The 20,200-nt window shown below is 37.5% G+C and overlaps 1 protein-coding gene across 1 annotated transcript in view; it reads right to left on the reverse strand.

Moving 5' to 3' along the window:
• Positions 1-2,238: 2,238 nt before the first annotated feature.
• The window catches only part of VGLL3 (vestigial like family member 3), a 50,389-nt gene continuing 32,427 nt past the window's right edge, over positions 2,239-20,200 (reverse strand). Inside the window, exon 4 of the mRNA XM_052647800.1 lies at positions 2,239-2,553. Coding sequence (XP_052503760.1) covers positions 2,510-2,553 — 44 coding nt within the window. The 3' untranslated portion in view covers positions 2,239-2,509. The remainder of the gene's footprint in view (positions 2,554-20,200) is intronic.

Here is a 20,200-nt window from a genome sequence, read left to right on the forward strand (position 1 = left end):
GTCACCCTAAACTTAGGGTGAAGCTATCTGTCAGCTCTCTCTCCTTCAACTCAATTCACTAGAGAGTAAAGAAAGAAGCAGAGAGTTGATATATTTCTTCTTAAAATTGGGAAAATCCAATTGAGTGATCTGAATAAACTGGAATACCACACAATTCTAAGAGAAACTGCACAGTTATCAGGTTCCCAGGGAAGAAGAGAAAAATAAATCATCCCCACACATGGGATGGCTGCTACCCTGGCCTCTGAGAATTCAGGAGGATACAAAATAACACCAGTTTTAAAGATGCATTAAACCTTGTGCTACACAGATGAAGGCAGAGTACAAATACAAAAGTGAACTGAAGTCGCTCAGTCGTGTCCGACTCTTTGTGATCCCATGGACTGTAGCCTACCAGGCTCCTCAGCCCATGGAATTTTCCAGACAAGAGTACTGGAGTGGGTTGCCATTTCCATCTCCAGGGGATCTTCCCAACCCAGGGATCGAACTCCAGGTCTCCTGTACTGCAGGCAGACGCTTTACCGTCTGAGCCACCAGGGAAGCCAACTGCAGATCAAAATGTCAATAATTTAATCGAGCCACTCCCTAGAAATCTAAGTTTATATCATTAGTAAATCATTAGTAAGTGGGCGATTCCTGAAGTTTGGACCTCACATTAGGTAAATGTGTATACCGTGTTAAACGGAGTCTGGTTAAGAAGAAATATAGTGATGAAAATACAAGAGAGGGCATAAGTTTATAACTAATAAGATGCACCCACCAGGAAAGAAGAGTATGGCACAATAGGGAAATATTTGAAAATGATCTGTGAGAATTTTGCCTAGCTATGCAGACTGTGTTGTTCTTATAGTTAAAATGTTCATAGATATAAGTTATCCTATTTAAGATGGAAAATGATATTTCACTAAACATTTAATTTCATATGGATGAGGACAGGGATGGGAAAAATTTGAGAAATATTGTTAACAAACTAAAACATCTATGTAACACTACTTTTTTAACATGACCCAACTCTGGAAGCATCCGAAAGAATGGACTTTATACTGAAAGTTCTTAAAATATCAATACCTGCTATTTGATAACCTTAATCTTTTCCTAATTGTATTTTAATGATTATCCCAACTTTTTCTTATTTAGATCCTGAAGGACATGTCAAGTTGAATCCTGAGTCCCCAGCAATAAATTTCAAACAATAAATTGCTAATTTATTAAATTAATTTCAGTAATTATAGTATAAAAATTTATCTTGCCCCCAATTTTTTTCTTAAAAAGAATCAGATCAATTAAAACCAGAATTAAACAAATAAGACTCACCAAAACCTGTTTAAAACAATACACATGCAATACATTATCCTTCAACTTATAATGTTGGATAAAACTCTCAGAAACAGCCACTGAGTGAAAGGGTTTGTCATGTGTCTAGTACTTTCCCAAACAGAATCCTTTCAAACTACCTTCAGGAAAAACTCACTTAAAATATGACTAAAATTGTCATAAATGAATAATTATAAACAAGAAAAATAAGTCACTGGCACTCAAAGATAGCATGGTTAAATGCTTTTTTTTTTTTTTTTTTCCAGTAGTTGGTTGTAAATTCTGGTTCCATTTTATCAAAGCTGGATGGACTACAAAGATAATTATATACTTCAGGCAAACTCTCCATCTGATTCAAAGTTTATGAAAACTTTCTTAGTCAAACTCCAAGCAATCTTTGGGAGAAATCAAAGTAATGAATAGCTTTTCTTTAGTGTGATCATTAAAAAAACTTCCTTTTCAAGCTACACATGTAACTCAGAGCTAAGTAAGCTATCATGGAAGTAACTCTTCACTGAGACTTAATGTAAAACAGTACTATACTGGCTTGGCTATGGTGCTACTTTTGCAAAAAGGAGAAACTATCAAACATTTGAGGTAACTTAGAGCACAGAGCATATCACAGACATCTTAGAGACAAGCATTTTAAACACTTTAGCCAGTGCTTCTCTGAGAGCAAGTTCTTTAAACAGAACTTAACAATTTTTACAATATTAAAAAAAATCCCTCAAAAATAGCCCATCAATGCTAAATCAAACTTCCTGTATTTTTACAAAAATAGAAGAACATAGAAATACAAAATTGTGTTCCTGAAAGAATGAACATTTTCTTTGTGGTTCATCTTTTCCTGACAAGGTAACTTGTTCAAAAAGAAGGGAAAAAAAAAAAAAAAAAGTCAAACCAAAAATTAAACCATGTATTGATAAAAGCAAGACAAAAAGAAAAAGAGAGAGAGTTGCACAGTTGGCAAAGGCTCAGATGAGGGAAAGAAATAAACAAAAATGCTTTTCTTCAATGTCTAGGACTCATTCTGCTTTCCCAAGAAAAGGCTCCAAACCAAAGTCAGCTGGAGAGCACGTCCTCTTTTCCTTCCACATCTAACATGTCCCACTGCAGAATGACAGTCCCTGGCAGCATCTTTTCCCAGTGGGACCATGGATTCATGCTCCAATTTAACTTGATAATACTGTGTGTTTCAGTACCACGGTGACTCCTTGCCTTTGTCTTGATGCTGTAGACCTAGAAAAGGTGTGAGAAATAGAAAAGTATCAATATGTGTAGCACTTGAGAATGGGCATTTTCTACAATGCACTAGAGATACAGAAACCAAAGTGACAACTGAGCTCACAAGTTTCAAAAAGCCAACCAAAACTCTAGACTGGAGCAGTGCTATTAGCACAGTACACATTCTTTACTGTGGCTTTTATCTTACTGGAGTAGGTATGAATAATAAATAATATAAACGAAGCTTTCTTTTTTCTAATCTCAAAAGGAACTGACATGGGAAAAAAATGATACAATTGATCTCTAGGGCATATTTAGGCAGAGTTTCAGTTACCACTTTTCAGCAAACATCAGATGATACTTTTGGACTGAGGCAGTGAACTACATTTACTTATTTTTATTGCCTCCTCTTTCAGAAAATATTTGTGTGTGTGCATTCAGTCGTGTCCAACTCTTTGTGATCCCCATTGACTGTAGTCCGCTAGGCTCCTCTGTTCATGGAATTCTTCAGGCAAGAATACTGGAGTGGGTGGCTATTTCCTTCTCCGGGGGATCTTCGCAAGCCAGGGATCGAACCCGGGTCTCTCACATTGTGAGCAGATTCTTTACCATTTGAGCCACCAGAGAAGCCCCACTAAAGCATCTGTAGTGATTTTATTTCTTGTCGTTCAACTTGTCAAATAATTGTGTAAAGCAATGGATGTCATTACAAAACAGTTACAATTAGTCAGTCATTATGGGAGTCATTAAGACACTGTACTAAACAAATTACATAAAAGGGAAAAGAACAAAAAGGAGTCAAAGAAGCAGCTCATAGAACCACAAGGCACGATCTTTGGTTTTATAGCATTTGTATACTGGGAAAAAACAACTCTTTCTGAATGCCAAATGATTAGTGCCATCTTAAGTTTTATCTCGTGTACTAGCATTATGTTTAGACAGAGAGGCCACAGTTTCCCTTTCCCATTTCAAAAGAAGAGGAGGAGGAAGAAAAAAATAAAAAGGATCTGGGGCATATCAACTCACTCTAAGTTTGCTTTATTCATTTTCAAATAATTTTGTGGTCAGAATAATTTGCAACCTGACAAAGTCTCCGCTGGGTGACTTTTATAATCTAAACCACCTTAACCGACAATCTGCTGACTGCATAAATATTTTTTTCATTATTAAAACGTCTCATCTTCTGTATGACTCAGTATTTTCCACACTTGAAGACCCCATCAATCTATAGAATGTCAGCACCGCAAGTCATGAATAGTGTTGGAATCATCAAGTAGTTTGAGTGTCTTTTTTTCTTCTTAAATAAAAGCAATTCTTAGTTTGCAAAGAGAGATGACTCCACCAAAATCATGTTAGCCTTTTTCTGTGGACAAGGATTATGTTACTTAACACAGTCCTAAATATTCTAATCAGAGTTAATGATTGGAATAATTCTCGCTCTTCAACTGTGTTTCCAAGTCTGCATGACTCCAAAGCAAACCTTAAAAAAATCAATTCACCTATGGCCTACAACATATTAAATGGCTTATGTTGTCCTTTTGGCTTAATTTCTTCTCAGTGATGGGACATAAATACAACTTTTCCTTTGATTACCAGGTATCCATACCTGTAAATTTCAAAGTCAGTATAAAGAAAAGGAACAATCACAGACAAAAGACTCTACTACTAGTAAGTTGTAACAGGGATATGATTTTTCTTGTTAAACAGTTGTTGAAAGAAGATTAAAATATTTAAGAATCTGTCAGTACACTTAGTTTTCCCAGTGGTGAAAGGAGACAAAATCATTAACCCATGATTCTTAATGTGGTCTTGTTGTTGTTCAGTCACTAAGACATGTCCCACTCTTTTTAACCCCATGAACTGCAGCATGCCAGAATCCTCTGTCCTTCACAATCTCCTGGAGTTTGTTCAAATTCATGTCCATTATGTCAGTGATGTTATCTAACCATATCATCCTCTGCCACTCCGCTTCTCCTTTGCCTTCAATCTTTCCCAACACCCAAGTCTATTCCAATGAGTCAGCTCTTCACATCAGGTGGCCAAACTATTGGAGTTTTAGCTTTAGCACCAATCCTTCCAATCAATTTTCAGAGTAGATTTCCCTTAGGATTGACTGGTTTAATCTCCTTGCAGTCCAAGGGACTCTCAAGAGTCATCTCCAACACCACAGTTCAAAAGTATCAATTCCTCAGTGCTCAGCCTTCTTTGTGGTCCAGCTTTCACATTCATACATGACTTCTGTAAAAACCGTACTTTTGACTGTACAGATCTTTGTTGGCAAAGTGATGTATTTTCTTTTTAATATGCTGTCTAGGTTTTTTCATAGCTTTCCTTCCAAGGAGCAACGGTCTTTTGATTTCATGACTGCAGTCACTGTCCACAGTGATTTTGTGCTCCAGTTGCTTTAGTCATGTCCAACTCTTTGCAACGCTATGGGCTATCGGCTGCCAGGCTCCTCCGTCCATGGGATTCTCCAGGCAAGAATTCTGGAGGGAGTTGTCATGCCCTCCTCCAGGGGATATTCCCAACCCAGGGATCAAACTCAAGTCTTCTGTGTCTCCTGCACTGCAGGTGTATTCTTACTGCTGAGCCACCAGGGAAGCCCCCACAGTGATTTTAGAGCCCAAGAAAGGAAAACCTGTCTACTTTTCCCCCTTCCATTTGCCATGAAGTGATGGGACTGGATGCATATATCTTTAATCCATGATCCTTACATGAGCTACAGATACTTGGGGATTCCCCAAATTTTCTTACAAGAACATAAAATCCACTCTGCTATTATTTTGCTACTATTCAGGCTTTTTTTTTTGCTTCTCACTCCTCAAACTCAAACCTATATGAAATTAGTTTATAATACATTTTGAAATCTACTTACTGGCTTGCTGAAATCACTCAGGTTTATCTCTTGATATTAGTAACTCAGTTTTAGGTTTATTATTTACTCCGTGATATTTTCAGTGAAAGTAAAATAAACATTATAATGATAATGGTAGCAAACACTTTCTTAGGGCTGAATACACTAGATATTGTTCTATTTTATGTGAAATATCTCATTTAATCCTTTCAATCATGTGAGATATATATATATATAATGTATTTATATATATTCATTTTACAAATGAGAAAATTGAGAGTAAGCGAGGTTATGCCAACTATTATGTGGTAGAACCAGGACTGAATGTTGGAGGTTTGATTTCAGAGTCAATAGTTTTAACCACAATGTATATGGCTCCCCCTTTTTTTTTTCCAGATTTTATTTTACTTTACAATACTGTATTGGTTCTGCCACACATCAACATGAATCCGCCACGGGTGTATGGCTCCCCTTTTGTGGATTATCTTGTCTGTAGGCTGTGACACCAGCCTCTATTCTTGGAATTCCCAGAGTCAAAATCCTTTCATTAAATCAATTCAAAGAAAGTCAATACATTTTAAATATTGATTTTTGCGCTATTTAGAAACACCCTGATTTATCAGAACTGATACCAGTGTTAATAAAATAACTCTGTGTGTTTTTTTTAAAACTATACATTTGCAAAGCGTTTCTAAGTCACAGAAGATGATTGCACAGTAGTTTGTTATACTTCAGATCTTGTAATAGGACATGTTTTATCAATAGATGTGTAACCATTCCTCCCTGCCCCCACCCAAATAAACTGCCACAGTATGAAAACTGGAGACGTAGGGTGGCCATCTGACTCATGAGGTGTTTGTCAGAAATGGGCCCAAAGAACAAAGACATCACACTGTTCACTTCAGAGTTTGAGAGTCTGAGATCAAGTCAGGAGAAAAACCTGAAAGAAAACAAGCCCACAGACCCAGTTCCTCGCTTCAGTTCCAATACCACCACCACTTGACCATCAAAAGAAAAAAGAAAATCCAAATCCAGGAATAGGACAACAGAAGTACAAACATAGGAAAGATTCACTGAATACTTGGGAGTAGGAAAGAAGTTTTGGTTAAAAGAGATCATATTAGGACTTCCGTTCAAAATTTGAAGAATCTGACTATGTAACAAGGCATTGTAACTCATTTTCTAGCTGAAATTTTTGGGAGCCTATTGCTTCACAGATTTCTTCTCTTCCAATAAACCTCTAGGAATAAGGAAGTGGAGATGGCAGCAGGGTGTGCCTAAGCAGAGAAAGCCTAGAAATTTCCCCCTCCCTTGTTTCCTTCAAGTCCTAGGTGTCTGATGAAAAGATCTTAAATTTCTCATGGGCTCCTCAAACAAGGACACAGAAGTTGCTTCAGAGAGATTTCTGGCAGGCCTGCCTCTTTATCCCATAGCTCTGATATGGGTACCCCGTGGCAGATAAAATGATATGAGCCACCCTAGCTGAGCACCTCAGAGGCATCACAAACTTTAAGAAGCCGAATGAAGTAGTCATCAGTGGAGCACTGTGTGGGGAATGCACAGAGAAATGGTGGGGGAGGCGATATGTTTGCAAACAAAAGCAAGATAGGAATGAAATGACAAAGCTAAGAAGCAGACAGCAACCACTTAATCAACAATGTTCAGGATATGACTAACTGGGAAAACAGAGGCAATCCCTAGGGAGAGAATGAGGGAAGCATCTGGGAAGAGGGTTCAACTAGAAGTAGGACAGTGTTTTAAACTGAGCAATGAAGAAACCACTGGGCTGGACTACAAATACTCAGAATTGGTGAAGTAATTATAGCACAGGGAACTATAATCAATATCCTCTGATAAACCATAATGGAAATGAATATGAAAAAGAATGTATATACAACTTAGTCACGTTGCTGTATAGTAGAAATCAACAACACTGTAAATCAACTATACTAGAATAAAATAAATTTAGAGAAAATGAATTGAAAAGCTAAATTTTCTGCTATTGGGTAGAAGTAAATAATAAACTGGCTTACTGAAAATGCTATACTCCAGCACATCTGAGTTTCAGGGCCATGTAATCATCAGTCATATCCACTAGAAAAGCATATCCTACTTCTAAAGAAGGATAATCCCTTGACAACATCACTATCACTCTTAAGTTACTTTAATATTATTCCAATTAATTTTATTGCTGGAGATAAAAGAAGTAATGTGGTAACCATGCACTGGTGAATATGCTGTTGATAAAAAGAGAAGAAAAATAGGAACATAAAACCTGGATGTGCAGGTGGAATATTTAATGACTGAAAAGTAAAGAAAATATTTAAATGAAATCCTTAGTTTCATAGATATTGAGTCTAGAAAACCCCTGTGGATCAGAATGCTTGATACTATATTAAAAGACGCTGGTGGTTTATTTCTACATTTAAAACATGAATACCTGCTTCATCCTTGCTTTAACAGAGAAAAGCCATAATTGTCACAAATATAAATATACACAACACTGTACTGGCTGCTATATCAAAATACCCAGCGTTCGCCAACAGCGTAACATCTAACACTGACACACTGCCAAATGACAACAAACTACGTGATGTGAGAGACAGTCACGTTATCTTTTTCTACTTTATAAAATTATCACTGATAATTATCATACAACTGCATTTGTTTGAGTACCTGGGCAATCAGTTTAAATGCTAATGAAGAACGTTTAAATAAGATCTAAATGGGGGTAGTACCTTAACACTAACGAAGGGGTAAAAATAAGAGTGGAAGGCTATTCAATTTGGGAACTGATTTCATTACAGGTAAATATCAAGCTAGATCATGTTTAAGCATCAGGAAGAATTCCCTTCATTTGTTTTTAAAACTTCAAAAAAAAACCTCAAAATATCATAGATTTGTTGTTTAAAGATCAAGTTATGAAGTATTTAGAAAGTAAAAGTTCTATATCATGTACTCTGTCATCACACAACTTGCTGAGTATACTTCAGATGTACATACATATACCACTGTTTATCCTATGTGACAACAATGCTTATTTCACCAGCAATATTGACTTGCAAAACCATTTCATGTCAGTATATGTCGATCAACTCTTTTGAAGAATATTAATTCTTCAATATGCACAATATTCATTCTTCCCTATACCATAAATTACTCAATTCTATATAGATATGCATCGTTTGAATACACACACTGTGGTGTGCACATAAAAATATATTTGTTACTTATGTGAATATTTTAGTAGGTAAGATAGCTTCCTGAAAATACATTTGTATAATCGCTGAACCCAAGTGTATAAATATATTTATACTTACATAGTTCATGGTGAGTGGTAAATGTTGCAGGTAGTTTGCATCAATATTCATATTTTTACTATTATCATTATAAATTCAATGTATCTAATTGTTTCAATTTGCATTTCCTTCAGTTCTTGTGAAGCTGAACATTATGTGATTTAGTATTTCTTCCTGTGTTTTATCTTTTAGCTGACTTTCTATGCTTTGATTTATAACAAAATAATTTCCTCACTGACTTCTAAATGCCTTTTGTATACTAGTATTTTTTTTCATGTATCACACACATTTTTGGCCAATTTAATGAGTACTAAATACCTCCATACTTACTACGTAAACTTTGGACAATAATTATTTTAAAAGTCATCACAAACAAGAATGTATTCTTGAACCAGACCAAAGATTAAATTTATTGTTAAACTTAATTACAATTATCCATGTATCATTACAACTCTTACATACTAAAACAATGACAAAAGATACCTAACTATGAATGCATAATCATTTATTAGCAGAGGGAGCATTCTCAGTGTGTAGAGGTATCTTCCTGGGTACATTTAGAATTGTCTTAAAATGTCCATGTAGTAGTCTTGTCAGAAACAATGAGGTGAAAGCTGTCTAAACCTGTCAAATATCTTTAATTCAGATTCAAAAGAGAAGGAGAAATTTAAAGCCCATTGAACTTGATGTTACTGGTAGACTATAATTTACTATATTATTGGAAGAAGCATGGGACCCATACACCTGAGGCCAAGATTGCAGGTGACTAGCAGTTCAGTGGCCAGGTGTCTCCCTCTGCTCCTGGCCCAAGCCGCAAGCACACTTAGTCTGTCTGCTCTCTCAGAACCCTCCTCCCTCCAAAACCACAAATTTGTGCACTGACTCTCCAGCTTTTGCCCTTACCGATATCCACTTCCTCAGATTCCTGCACTTTCAATGCTCAGCTAGGAGGGAACTGGCAAGTACTTTAAGCATCAGGATATGTAATTACAAATCTGAACTAGTCATTCTACAACTCACCTTTTGGACAATATAAAATACAAATCATAGAGTTGATAGTTCTTTTGTTATTGTTGTTCCTTGTGGTTTTTTTTTTTTAATTTTTATTGGAGTATAGTCCACTGGATCATGGAAAAAGCAAGAGAGTTCCAGAAACACATCTATTTCTGCTTTATTGACTATGCCAAAGCCTTTGACTGTGTGGATCACAATAAACCGTGTAACATTCTCAGAGAGATGGGACTACCAGACCACCTGACCTGCCTCTTGAGAAACCTGTATGCAGGTCAGGAAGTAACAGTTAGAACTGGACATGGAACAATGGACTGGTTCCAAATAGGAAAAGGAGTACATCAAGGCTGTATATTATCACCCTGCTTATTTAACTTATATGCAGGTTACATCATGAGAAACGCTGGGCTGGAAGAAACACAAGCTGGAATCAAGATTGCCAGGGAAATATCAACAACCTCATATATGCAGATGACACCACCCTTATGGCAGAAAGTGAAGAGGGACTAAAAAGCCTCTTGATGAAAGTGAAAGAGGAGTGTGAAAAAGTTGGCTTAAAGCTCAACATTCAGAAAACAAAGATCATGGTATCCGGTCCCATCACTCCATGGGAAATAGATGGGGAAACAGTGGAAACAGTGTCAGACTTTATTTTGGGGGGCTCCAAAATCACTGCAGATGGTGATTGCAGCCATGAAATTAAAAGACGCTTACTCCTTGGAAGGAAAGTTATGACCAACCTAGATAGCGTATTCAAAAGCAGAGACATTACTTTGCTGACTAAGTCTGTCTAGTCAAGGCTATGGTTTTTCCAGTAGTCATGTATGGATGTGAGAGTTGGACTGTGAAGAAAGGTGAGTGCCAAAGAATTGATGCTTTTGAACTGTGGTGTTGGAGAAGACTCTTGAGAGTCCCTTGGACTGCAAGGAGATCCAACTAGTCCATTCTGAAGGAGATCAGCCCTGGGATTTCTTTGGAAGGAATGATGCTAAAGCTGAAACTCCAGTACTCTGGCCACCTCATGCAAAGAGTTGACTCATTGGAAAAAACTCTGATGCTGGGAGGGATTGGGGGCAGGAGGAGAAGGGGATGACAGAGGATGAGATGGCTGGATGGCATCACTGACTCGATGGCCGTGAGTCTGAGTGAACTCCAGGAGTTGGTGATGGACAGGGAGGCCTGGCATGCTGCGATTCATGGGGTCACAAACAGTCGGACACAACTGAGCGACTGAACTGAACTGATAGTTGCTTTGCCATGTTGTATTAGCTTCTGCTGTTCAGCAAGTGGATCAGGTATACATATACATTATCCACTCTTTTTTGAATTTCCTTTCCATTTAGGTCACCACAGAGCACTCAGTAGAGTTTTTGATCATAGCAGCAATTTACCATGCTCAAAACATGAACGTCAGTGTGATAACCTCTTGGCTGAGAGAAGCTGGGGCCCGGAAGGTGCAATATGGTGTGTAGACACTGCTCACCAAGTCAGTGACCTCAATTTCAAACGCAGATAAAAAGTAACTTTGAAGATAGAGACAAAGAATAAAGGAAAAAAGGAATGGGGAAGAGTGAAATAAAATACCTTCTATAATTTCTTCTACAGACTTTCCCTCAGAACTGGAGAGGAACAAGACCAAAAAAGAAAAAAAAAAAAAAAGAAAGAAAGAAAGAAAGAGACGCCTGGATCATTTATTGTAACTGAAACCACAAGTTATAATGCTCTCAAGAGATTCTAAGTATCCAGACATCTGCTGGATAACAAATGCAGCCAAACATGCATCTTTGAAAAGGTTTCTAGGTTATGCAGTGACAGCTTTACGATCCAGAAAATAGATAATCCAACCAGAGGCAGAGGTAATCTGGATCCACTGCTTATCCATAACAGCTTAATTAAGGACACAACATCAGCACAAGTGTTCTACCTGAAACTATGGGTTAGTTAAGGACTCTCACATTTTAACTGCAGAAGCGCAACGTATCTTTTACGCCTACTTAGTTTAAGTAACCCTTCTCCCCATTAAATCAAACCATATTGGAAAATATTCAGTAAGAATGAGGCATGTTGCAGATAGATCAACTCTTCACTGACATCAGTAATTTTTCATCTCACTTCTCTGCGACATGAACACAAGCGTGCTCTCTGACATATTCCAGAAACTTCTGTCCAATCCAAGCAAACATAAATAGGGTTTCAATGACTGTGAAGATGCTAAGTGTCATCTGATAGTGCTCAAACAAGGCAGCTATGAAAATAAGCATTGTAACACATGCTTGTGGTCGACAAAAATTAAATCCCTAGTATATCAGGCTGTAACCAAACAAACAAACAAAAAATGGCATATTTGGGCCTCTCATCAGTCTCTTGCAAGAATTTTTTTGGTCATCTTTTTGCCAAGGAATTCAGAACATGTTGGCCACAGACAACTGTTTGTGAAACATTATATTGTTGATAAATAAAATAAGAGAAAAGTTAGCCAGAAAGTGAATAAAAAGAACTTGTCAATTCCACCGGCCACATAAAATTTTGTATAGAATCTTTGTAGGCGATTTCAAAGTTAATGTAAAATTGCCTGGATACAAGTTATGAAACAGATTTTGTCATAGGAGCTGTTTCTTTTAGATGTACTGCTATATGTGATACAGTAAATAGGAAAGCAGTACTGAAAAGATAATTTGCTGATATGAAATATGCTGACCACTGAAACAAGTCTTTTAATGCTTAAAGTGGTTATTTATTTGGAATCATGTGATAATTAAACAGTTTTTCAATCTCTATAGCTCCCCTCCTAGGCAAGCAAATAAGCTTCTCTTGGGAAGACCCTGTATACTTTGACAAAATCGCCAATCCCAATGACAGGGAGTTGATGACAACTCCTTCAAGAAAACAAAAGAAAATTGTGCAGCCCACATTTGCTTGCAATTTTTAAGAAAATATTTCAGAAAGCAAGAGATGCCACCCAATTTATATTGCTACCCATAGAAACTTGTTCATAAAACTAATACTAGAATGGAAAAAGAACACATTTTAGCTCACAACTTTTGGAGATAGCAAATATTTTATTAACGGAGTTTTGGTGAATTTAACTACATGCATAGTCTAACTTCCTTGTTCTGCACATAAAATTTCCTTTCAATCTATGAGTGACAAGAACATCCCAACAATCCATAATCATAGTAAGGTAGGATATATTTCTTAGTAATCTCTGATGACATCACCCTTATTGCAGAAAGTGAAGAACTAAAGAGCCTCTTGATGAAAGTGAAAGGGGAGAGTGAAAAAGTTGGCTTAAATCTCAATATTCAGAAGACTAACATCATGGCATCCAGTCCCATCACTTCACAGCAAATAGATGGGGAAACAGTGGAAACAGTGGCAGACTTTATTTTGAGGGGTTCCAAAATCAGATGGTGACTTGCAGCCATGAAATTAAAAGATGCTTACTCCTTGGAAGGAAAGTTATGACCAACCTAGACAGCATTTTAAAAAGTAGAGACATTACTTTGCCAACAAAGGTCTGTCTAGTCAAGGCTATGGTTTTTCCAGTAGTCACGTATGGATATGAGAGTTGGAATATTAAGAAAGCTGATTGCTGAAAAATTGATGCTTTTGAACTGTGGTGTTGGAGAAGACGCTTGAAAGTCCCTTGGACTGCAAGGAGATCCAATCAGTTCATCCTACAGGAAATCAGTCCTGAATATTCATTGGGATATTCACTGAAGCTGAAACTTCAATACTTTGGCCACCTGATGCAAAGAGCTGACTCATTTGAAAAGACCCTGATGCTGGTAAAGATTGAAGGCAGGAGGAGAAGGGGATGAGAGAGGATGAGATAGTTAGATGGCATTACTGACTCAATGGACATGAGTTTGAGTAAACTCCGGGAGTTGGTGATGGACAGGGAGGCCTGGTGTGCTGCAGTCTGTGGGGTCGCAAAGAGTCAGACATTACTGAGCGACTGAATTGAACTGAACAGAACCACATGGTAGAGAGTTCCAGATGGAGAAAACTATATTTAAAAATGTGAAAATATTCTGATGACCCTTCAAATCCTTATCTTTTTGATTCTTTATCTTCCCTTTTCTCATAATCTGCCCAATAATATAAAAGTACCCGGTTTTCATTGTATGGCCAACACAAGCTGACACCACTACTGGGAAATTTGGCTCTGACAAATATTACAGCTATTCTTCAAGAACAGAAATAAATTAAACTAGAAACAGGAAGTGATGGAAGATTTAAAGTTTGCATCTCTATCATGCATGATGCCTCACATCTCCAGTGTGACTTTGTTTTCCTGTTTGAAGATTACCATACATATGAAGAAGAATGAGAACTTCAGTTCTGCACTATGTGTCACAGTCTAGAAAACACAGCCGTGTGCATTAGTCCATTGGAATCTCCTGGTTGTGTCAGTGTAGGAAGTATCATCTCTATTTTGCATCTAAGAAAGAAGAGTGGAGAGATTTTGAGATTTGCTCAGCACAATATAGCTAAAATAAAATACAGGTTCAGGAATCTATTTTTTGGCCCTCTGCTTTTTCCATAAACACTGCAAAGATTAATGTTCCCTATACATTTATCATCATTTTATCATCAATTCTTCATCTTAGCTCCCTAAGTTTGGGAGGAAGAGTAAATTATTAATAAAAATCAATATTTCTCCTCTTTTTCATTGGCTCTTTCTCATATATACACAGGAATACACATATGCACACACTCAAACATATTTTTCTCTTATAAATTCCTCCTTCTCTCATCCTTAAACCACATTAGTGACAACAATACTTTCAGTCCCAAAAGGAAACACAAATTAACAAGCTAGTCTTCTCTGCTTTCATTGAAATGCATAAACACACATACAGGATTTCTTGCCATCTGTTTTTTCCAAAACAAAAAAAAGGCATATAGGGTCTTCCCTGGTGGTCCAGTGGTTAAGACTTTGCCTCTCAATGAAGGGTTTGCAGGTTGGGTCCCTGATCCCAACATTCCTTGGGGCCAAAAAACCAAAATGTAAAACAGAAGCAATATTGTAACAAATTCAATAAAGACTTTAAAAACGGTCCATATCAAAAAGTCTTTTTGAGAAAAGGGCATCTAAATGTGCTTCTTCATCTTTTTTTTGTTTTTTAAAGTCAGCAACATCACACAAAACATACTTCACTCATAGATTCCCTCTTAATGGCAATCACTTAATTCCACCTCTGAGATATTATGAACATTGTCACAATAAACATTTCTGTACCTGTCCTCACATGCTGCTGCTTGTATTTGTGTGATACAGATTCACAAGAGAAGAATGCTGGGTCAAAATTTAGGAGAATTTTTAACTGTAGTACATATTTCAGTTTACTTAAAAAAAAAAAAAAAACCTTACACTTCTCTAATTTTGTAACAGCAATATATGAAAAGAGCATTTTCCCTTAACCAAGATGTCCTTTACAAGGATTTACACACACACACACACACACACACACACAGGCATTTATTTGTATTATACAAATGCACCTTAAAACATTCAGAATTCTCTCAGAAGGTGTCTGTATTTGTCCTGTAAGATTGAAAGAGAATCTCTGAGAAGAAACCTCCATGCTTTGGGCATTGTAACATTATGGCACCATCTTAAGGATGGGCTTCCCAAGTGGCTCGATGGTAAACAAACAACCTGCCAATGCAGGAAACTCAAGAGACATGGGTTTGATCCCTGGGTCTGGGAGATCCCTTGGAGTAGGAAATGGCAATGCTACTCCAATATTCTTGCTTAGGAAATCCTAGAGACAGAGGAGACTCCATGGGGTCGCATAGAGTAGGACATGACTAAGTGCGCGCGCGCGCGCGCGCACACACACACACACACACACACACACACACACACACACACACACACACACATGCACGCATGCACCCCTCTGGATGAAGAGCCAGGATAGAGAATGGGGAAGATCTACAGCACTCTGGGACAGCAAGGGAGTTTCATTACAGTCCTGCAGAATCTAGCCCTGGATGCTGGAAACTGACAGCAGTGCTCTGGAATGTATTTCTCCCTCTGATTCACCATCCTGCTACTTTTAATGCAGATCTCACTCTCTGGCTGGGATCTACTGGCATTCTACATGCATCTCAAAGATGGTTTCCATTACCCTTCTGGTCACGGAACTGTCATTCTGGACATGTGCCTTATACAACTAACACCATTCAAGAGTGTGTAAATACTGTAACATACTTTCGTTTTTTTTTTTTCCTTTCAGTGGAAAATAGGCTTATGCCACAGGCCAAAAGAAAAACAAAGGTTTGCAGAAAGAGTGGCACAATCAGCTGTTAATTACTAGAGTCTTTATGTTATCAAGTCATAATAAACTGTCAAAAAAAATAGTAAAATCCACAGGAAGTATCCATTTACAAATATTCTTCCTAGTATTTTCTTTAATCCACAACTATTTCTTTGTGACATTTTAGTTATCCTAATTAAGATAATGCCTTCAAGGTAAGTATCCAGAAATCTGTAAATCTCTATCGACCAGCACAGGCTGTCACTGAAAAATCACATAGTTCTAGGGCTGGCTTCTATATTAAAAAGCCATTTAATGTGTCTCCCTGCTGAAATCAAATGATTAGAAGTAAGCTTCTCTGTCTATTCTATTTTATGACACTATTAAATAAAATTCATTAATTTCCTTATTTGTAAAAATCATTAAAAATGTTAGGAAAGATTACAATAAATCACCAACCCCACAACCTTCATAAACATATTAAATGAGTAATAACTATGCTCCAAAGAAGTGGTAAAGTAGGAAAGAGTGACATGGCTTTTAGTGGAGCCTTTATCATATATGTTGCTTTAATGCCCTCTTTTCTTTATACTGAAAAATGTGTTAGAGCTTTAATATTTTTATATAATTAATACTATCTTGTTAATGATTACTGTGGCTCTAGATGATTCCCATCACTTCATGGCAAATAGATGGGGAAACAGTGGAAACAGTGGCTGACTTTAGTTTTGGGGGCTCCAAAATCACTGCAGATGGTGACTGCAGCCATGAAATTAAAAGACGCTTACTCCTTGCATGGAAAGTTATGACAAACCTAGACAGCATATTAAAAAGCAGAGACATTACTTTGCCAACAAAGGTCTGTCTAGTCAAGGCTATGGTTTTTCCAGTGGTCACGTATGGATGTTAGAGTTGGACTATAAAGAAATCTAAGCACTGAAGAATTGATGCTTTTGAACTGTGGTGTTGGAGAAGACTCTTGAGAGTCCCTTGGACTGCAAGGAGGTCCAAATCCTAAAGGAGAGATCAGTCCTGAGTATTCTTTGGAAGGACTGATGTTGAAGTTGCACCTCCAATACTTTGGCCACCTAATATGAAGAGCTGACTCATTTGAAAAGCCCCTGATGCTGGGAAGATTGAGGGCAGGAGAAGAAGGGGACAACAGAGGATGAGATGGTTGGATGGCATCACCGACTCGATGGACGTGGGTTTGGGTGGACTCCGGGAGTTGGTGATGGACAGGGAGGCCTGGTGTGCCTCAGTTCATGGGGTCGCAAAGAGTCAGACATGACTGAGCAACTGAACTGAACTGAGATGATTTCTCTCCAAATTTAGTACATCTCTCTTTCACTGTAAAACCTGGAGTTGGAACATTATGTTATCAGGTAAATATTCAAATGTCTTAGGTTGGTAACTCTAGGTTTCCTTTAGTCTTTTTTCATAAATGTATAAATCTATAGAGAGAAACAAATTCAAAAAAGGTTATTTTATGCAAAGCTCCATGATTTTGATAGCCTTAGTGATCCAAATACCAAAATTTATAACATTTTAAAGCGAGATGTTAAAATAGCTTAGCAAGGTTATTTTGAGAACTTTCATGCCTAAGTTTTGCCCAGGCTTGTCAGCACCAGACCACCTTCAAGAAAGCATGGTTTTGAGATGTGATCTAGAGAGATGGTAACTTACAGGCTGGATGAAAGAGCAAGTGGTAACTTGATAACCATTTCTCTTTCATAGACAGAAACTGCTTGTCCATTTGCTGTTCTAGTAAGTGAACTATTTTTAACCTGGTCTTTTATTTCCTGCATCTGATCAAACAAAGGTATTTATATTTCTAATGGATTTCAATGTAAAGCATCCCTATAGTATTAAGCAAGATTGACCACCATGATCCTAAGCAAAAAAGTAATTTAATTAGCCTATTTCTAAGGGAACACTATATAATAATTGTGAGCAATAATTACAATTTAGATTGCATTAAAATACATTTTGTCATTTATGAAAGATGTTTTTTTCACAAAATATTCAGATAAGAAGATTCAGTTTAAACTTGATATATATGGGCTTCCCTGGTGTCTCAGACAGTAAAGCATCTATCTGCCTGCAATGCGGGAGATCTGGGCTTGATCACTGGGTTGGGAAGATTGCCTGGAGCAGGGCATAGCAACCCATTCTGGTATTCCTGCCTGGAAAATTCCCATGGACAGAAGAGCATGATGGGCTACAGTCCATGGGGTTGCAAGAGCTGGACACGACTGAGTGACTAAGCACAGCACTGCATATATATATATATGTATAAATATATATACATACTTATGCTGCTGCTACTGCTGCTAAGTTGCTTCAGTCATGTCCGACTCTGTGCGACCCCATAGACGGCAGCCCACCAGGCTCTCCCGTCCCTGGGATTCTCCAGGCAAGAACACAGGAGTGGGTTGCCATTTCCTTCTCCAGTGCATGAAGGTGAAAAGAGAAAGTGAAGTCGCTCAGTTGTGTCTGACTCTTAGCGACCCCACGGACTACAGCCTACTGGGCTCCTCCGTCCATGGGATTTTCCAGGCAAGAGTACTGGAGTGGGTGCCATTGCCTTCTCCGATACATATGTATAAATATAAAAATATGTATAACTATAAATTTATAGTTATACATACATATATTTGTAGTTTGGCCACCTCACTCGAAGAGTTGACTCATTGGCAAAGACTCTGATGCTGGGAGGGATTAGGGGCAGGAGGAGAAGGGGATGACAGAGGATGAGATGGCTGGATGGCATCACTGACTCGATGGATGTGAGTCTGAGTGAACTCCGGGAGTTGGTGATGGACAGGGAGGCCTGGTGTGCTGCAATTCATGGGGTCGCAAAGAGTCGGACACAACTGAGAGACTGAACTGAACTGAACTGAATACCATAAAAAATTCAGGAAACTATTTAAGGTGATTTTACTCATAATATTTTCAGACACAAAGTGTCTATGAAGAATAAGAAAAAGATAAGGTCATTTGTGAACTTTTTACTTCCCTATTGTTGCCCAATGTGCCCTATCCACTATCACAATTTAGGAGTTGAAAAATATTTTTTCCAGGTTTTTTAACAGACTATATGTATACCCAAGTTAAGCCCATCCGTATAAAACCCTCTTCAGAAATAATTTGCTACATGCCTCAAAATTTGTAAGAATACTAGAAAAGTAGTTTCCTGAGTTTTCCTGGAAAATTTCATAACCTCCATTTAGCAAGAAATTTTCATATCTATCAACTATTGTAGTTACAGTTTTTCTCTGTCTAGCAGGAACTCTGTTCCATCCTATGATGAATAATCTTGATTTTAATACCTGATGGTATATTCATCAATGTCTGGAAAATTCTGGAAAATTCAAAGGACAAAGGAGCCTGGCAGTCTATAGTCCATTGGGTCACAAAGAGCCAGAGACAACTGCATGCACATGCCAGACACACACACACATCATGCTAAGTCGCTGCAGTTGTGTCTGACTCTTTGTGACCCCATGGACCATAACCCTCCAGGCTCCTCTGTCCATGGGATTCTCAAGGCAGGAATACTGGAGTGGGTTGCCATCCCTCCTCCAGGGGATCTTCCCAACCCAAGGACTGAACACATGTCACATTTGTGCCTCCTGCATTGGCAGGTGGGTTCTTTACTACTAGTGCCACCTGAGAAGAGCTACATACACAGAGTTATTGCTTATATGACAAAATATTTGAGAAACCAGAAAGTACATAAATATATGTTAATTCTCTTTTAGCTCCAGATTTCTTGAACCTGTAATATACTACAGAATATTATTGACTATTGTTTGGTTTATTAAATTTTAAGCTACCTAAATATACATTAGCAAAAAAAACATGCATACCTCAACTCTAAGCTGTTTATATATATTTTATATAGAATTATTGTGACATTTCTCAAAGTAAAAAAAAATTATAACAAAATTGGAGCTAAAATAACATGAGGGATGCTAAGAAAAATAAATCTGTGAATCTAGAGATGAAAACCATCTCAAGCCCTGAGCAGCTTGTGTTTACAGGAAAAAAGTCACAAAGCATGACTCTTTTTCCTTTCTGTAAATTTAAATCCAGTGGATGAAATGGAACTTACAAATAAAGTCAACTTTGTATTTCAGTAAAAAAAAAGACTTCATTAACAAATCTTACTTGACAAATTAATTCAAACTGGCTAGAATATGCAACATTTTATGTTCTACATCAGG

Source organism: Budorcas taxicolor, chromosome 1 (genome assembly GCF_023091745.1).
Source record: "Budorcas taxicolor isolate Tak-1 chromosome 1, Takin1.1, whole genome shotgun sequence".
NCBI lineage: Eukaryota > Metazoa > Chordata > Mammalia > Artiodactyla > Bovidae > Budorcas > Budorcas taxicolor.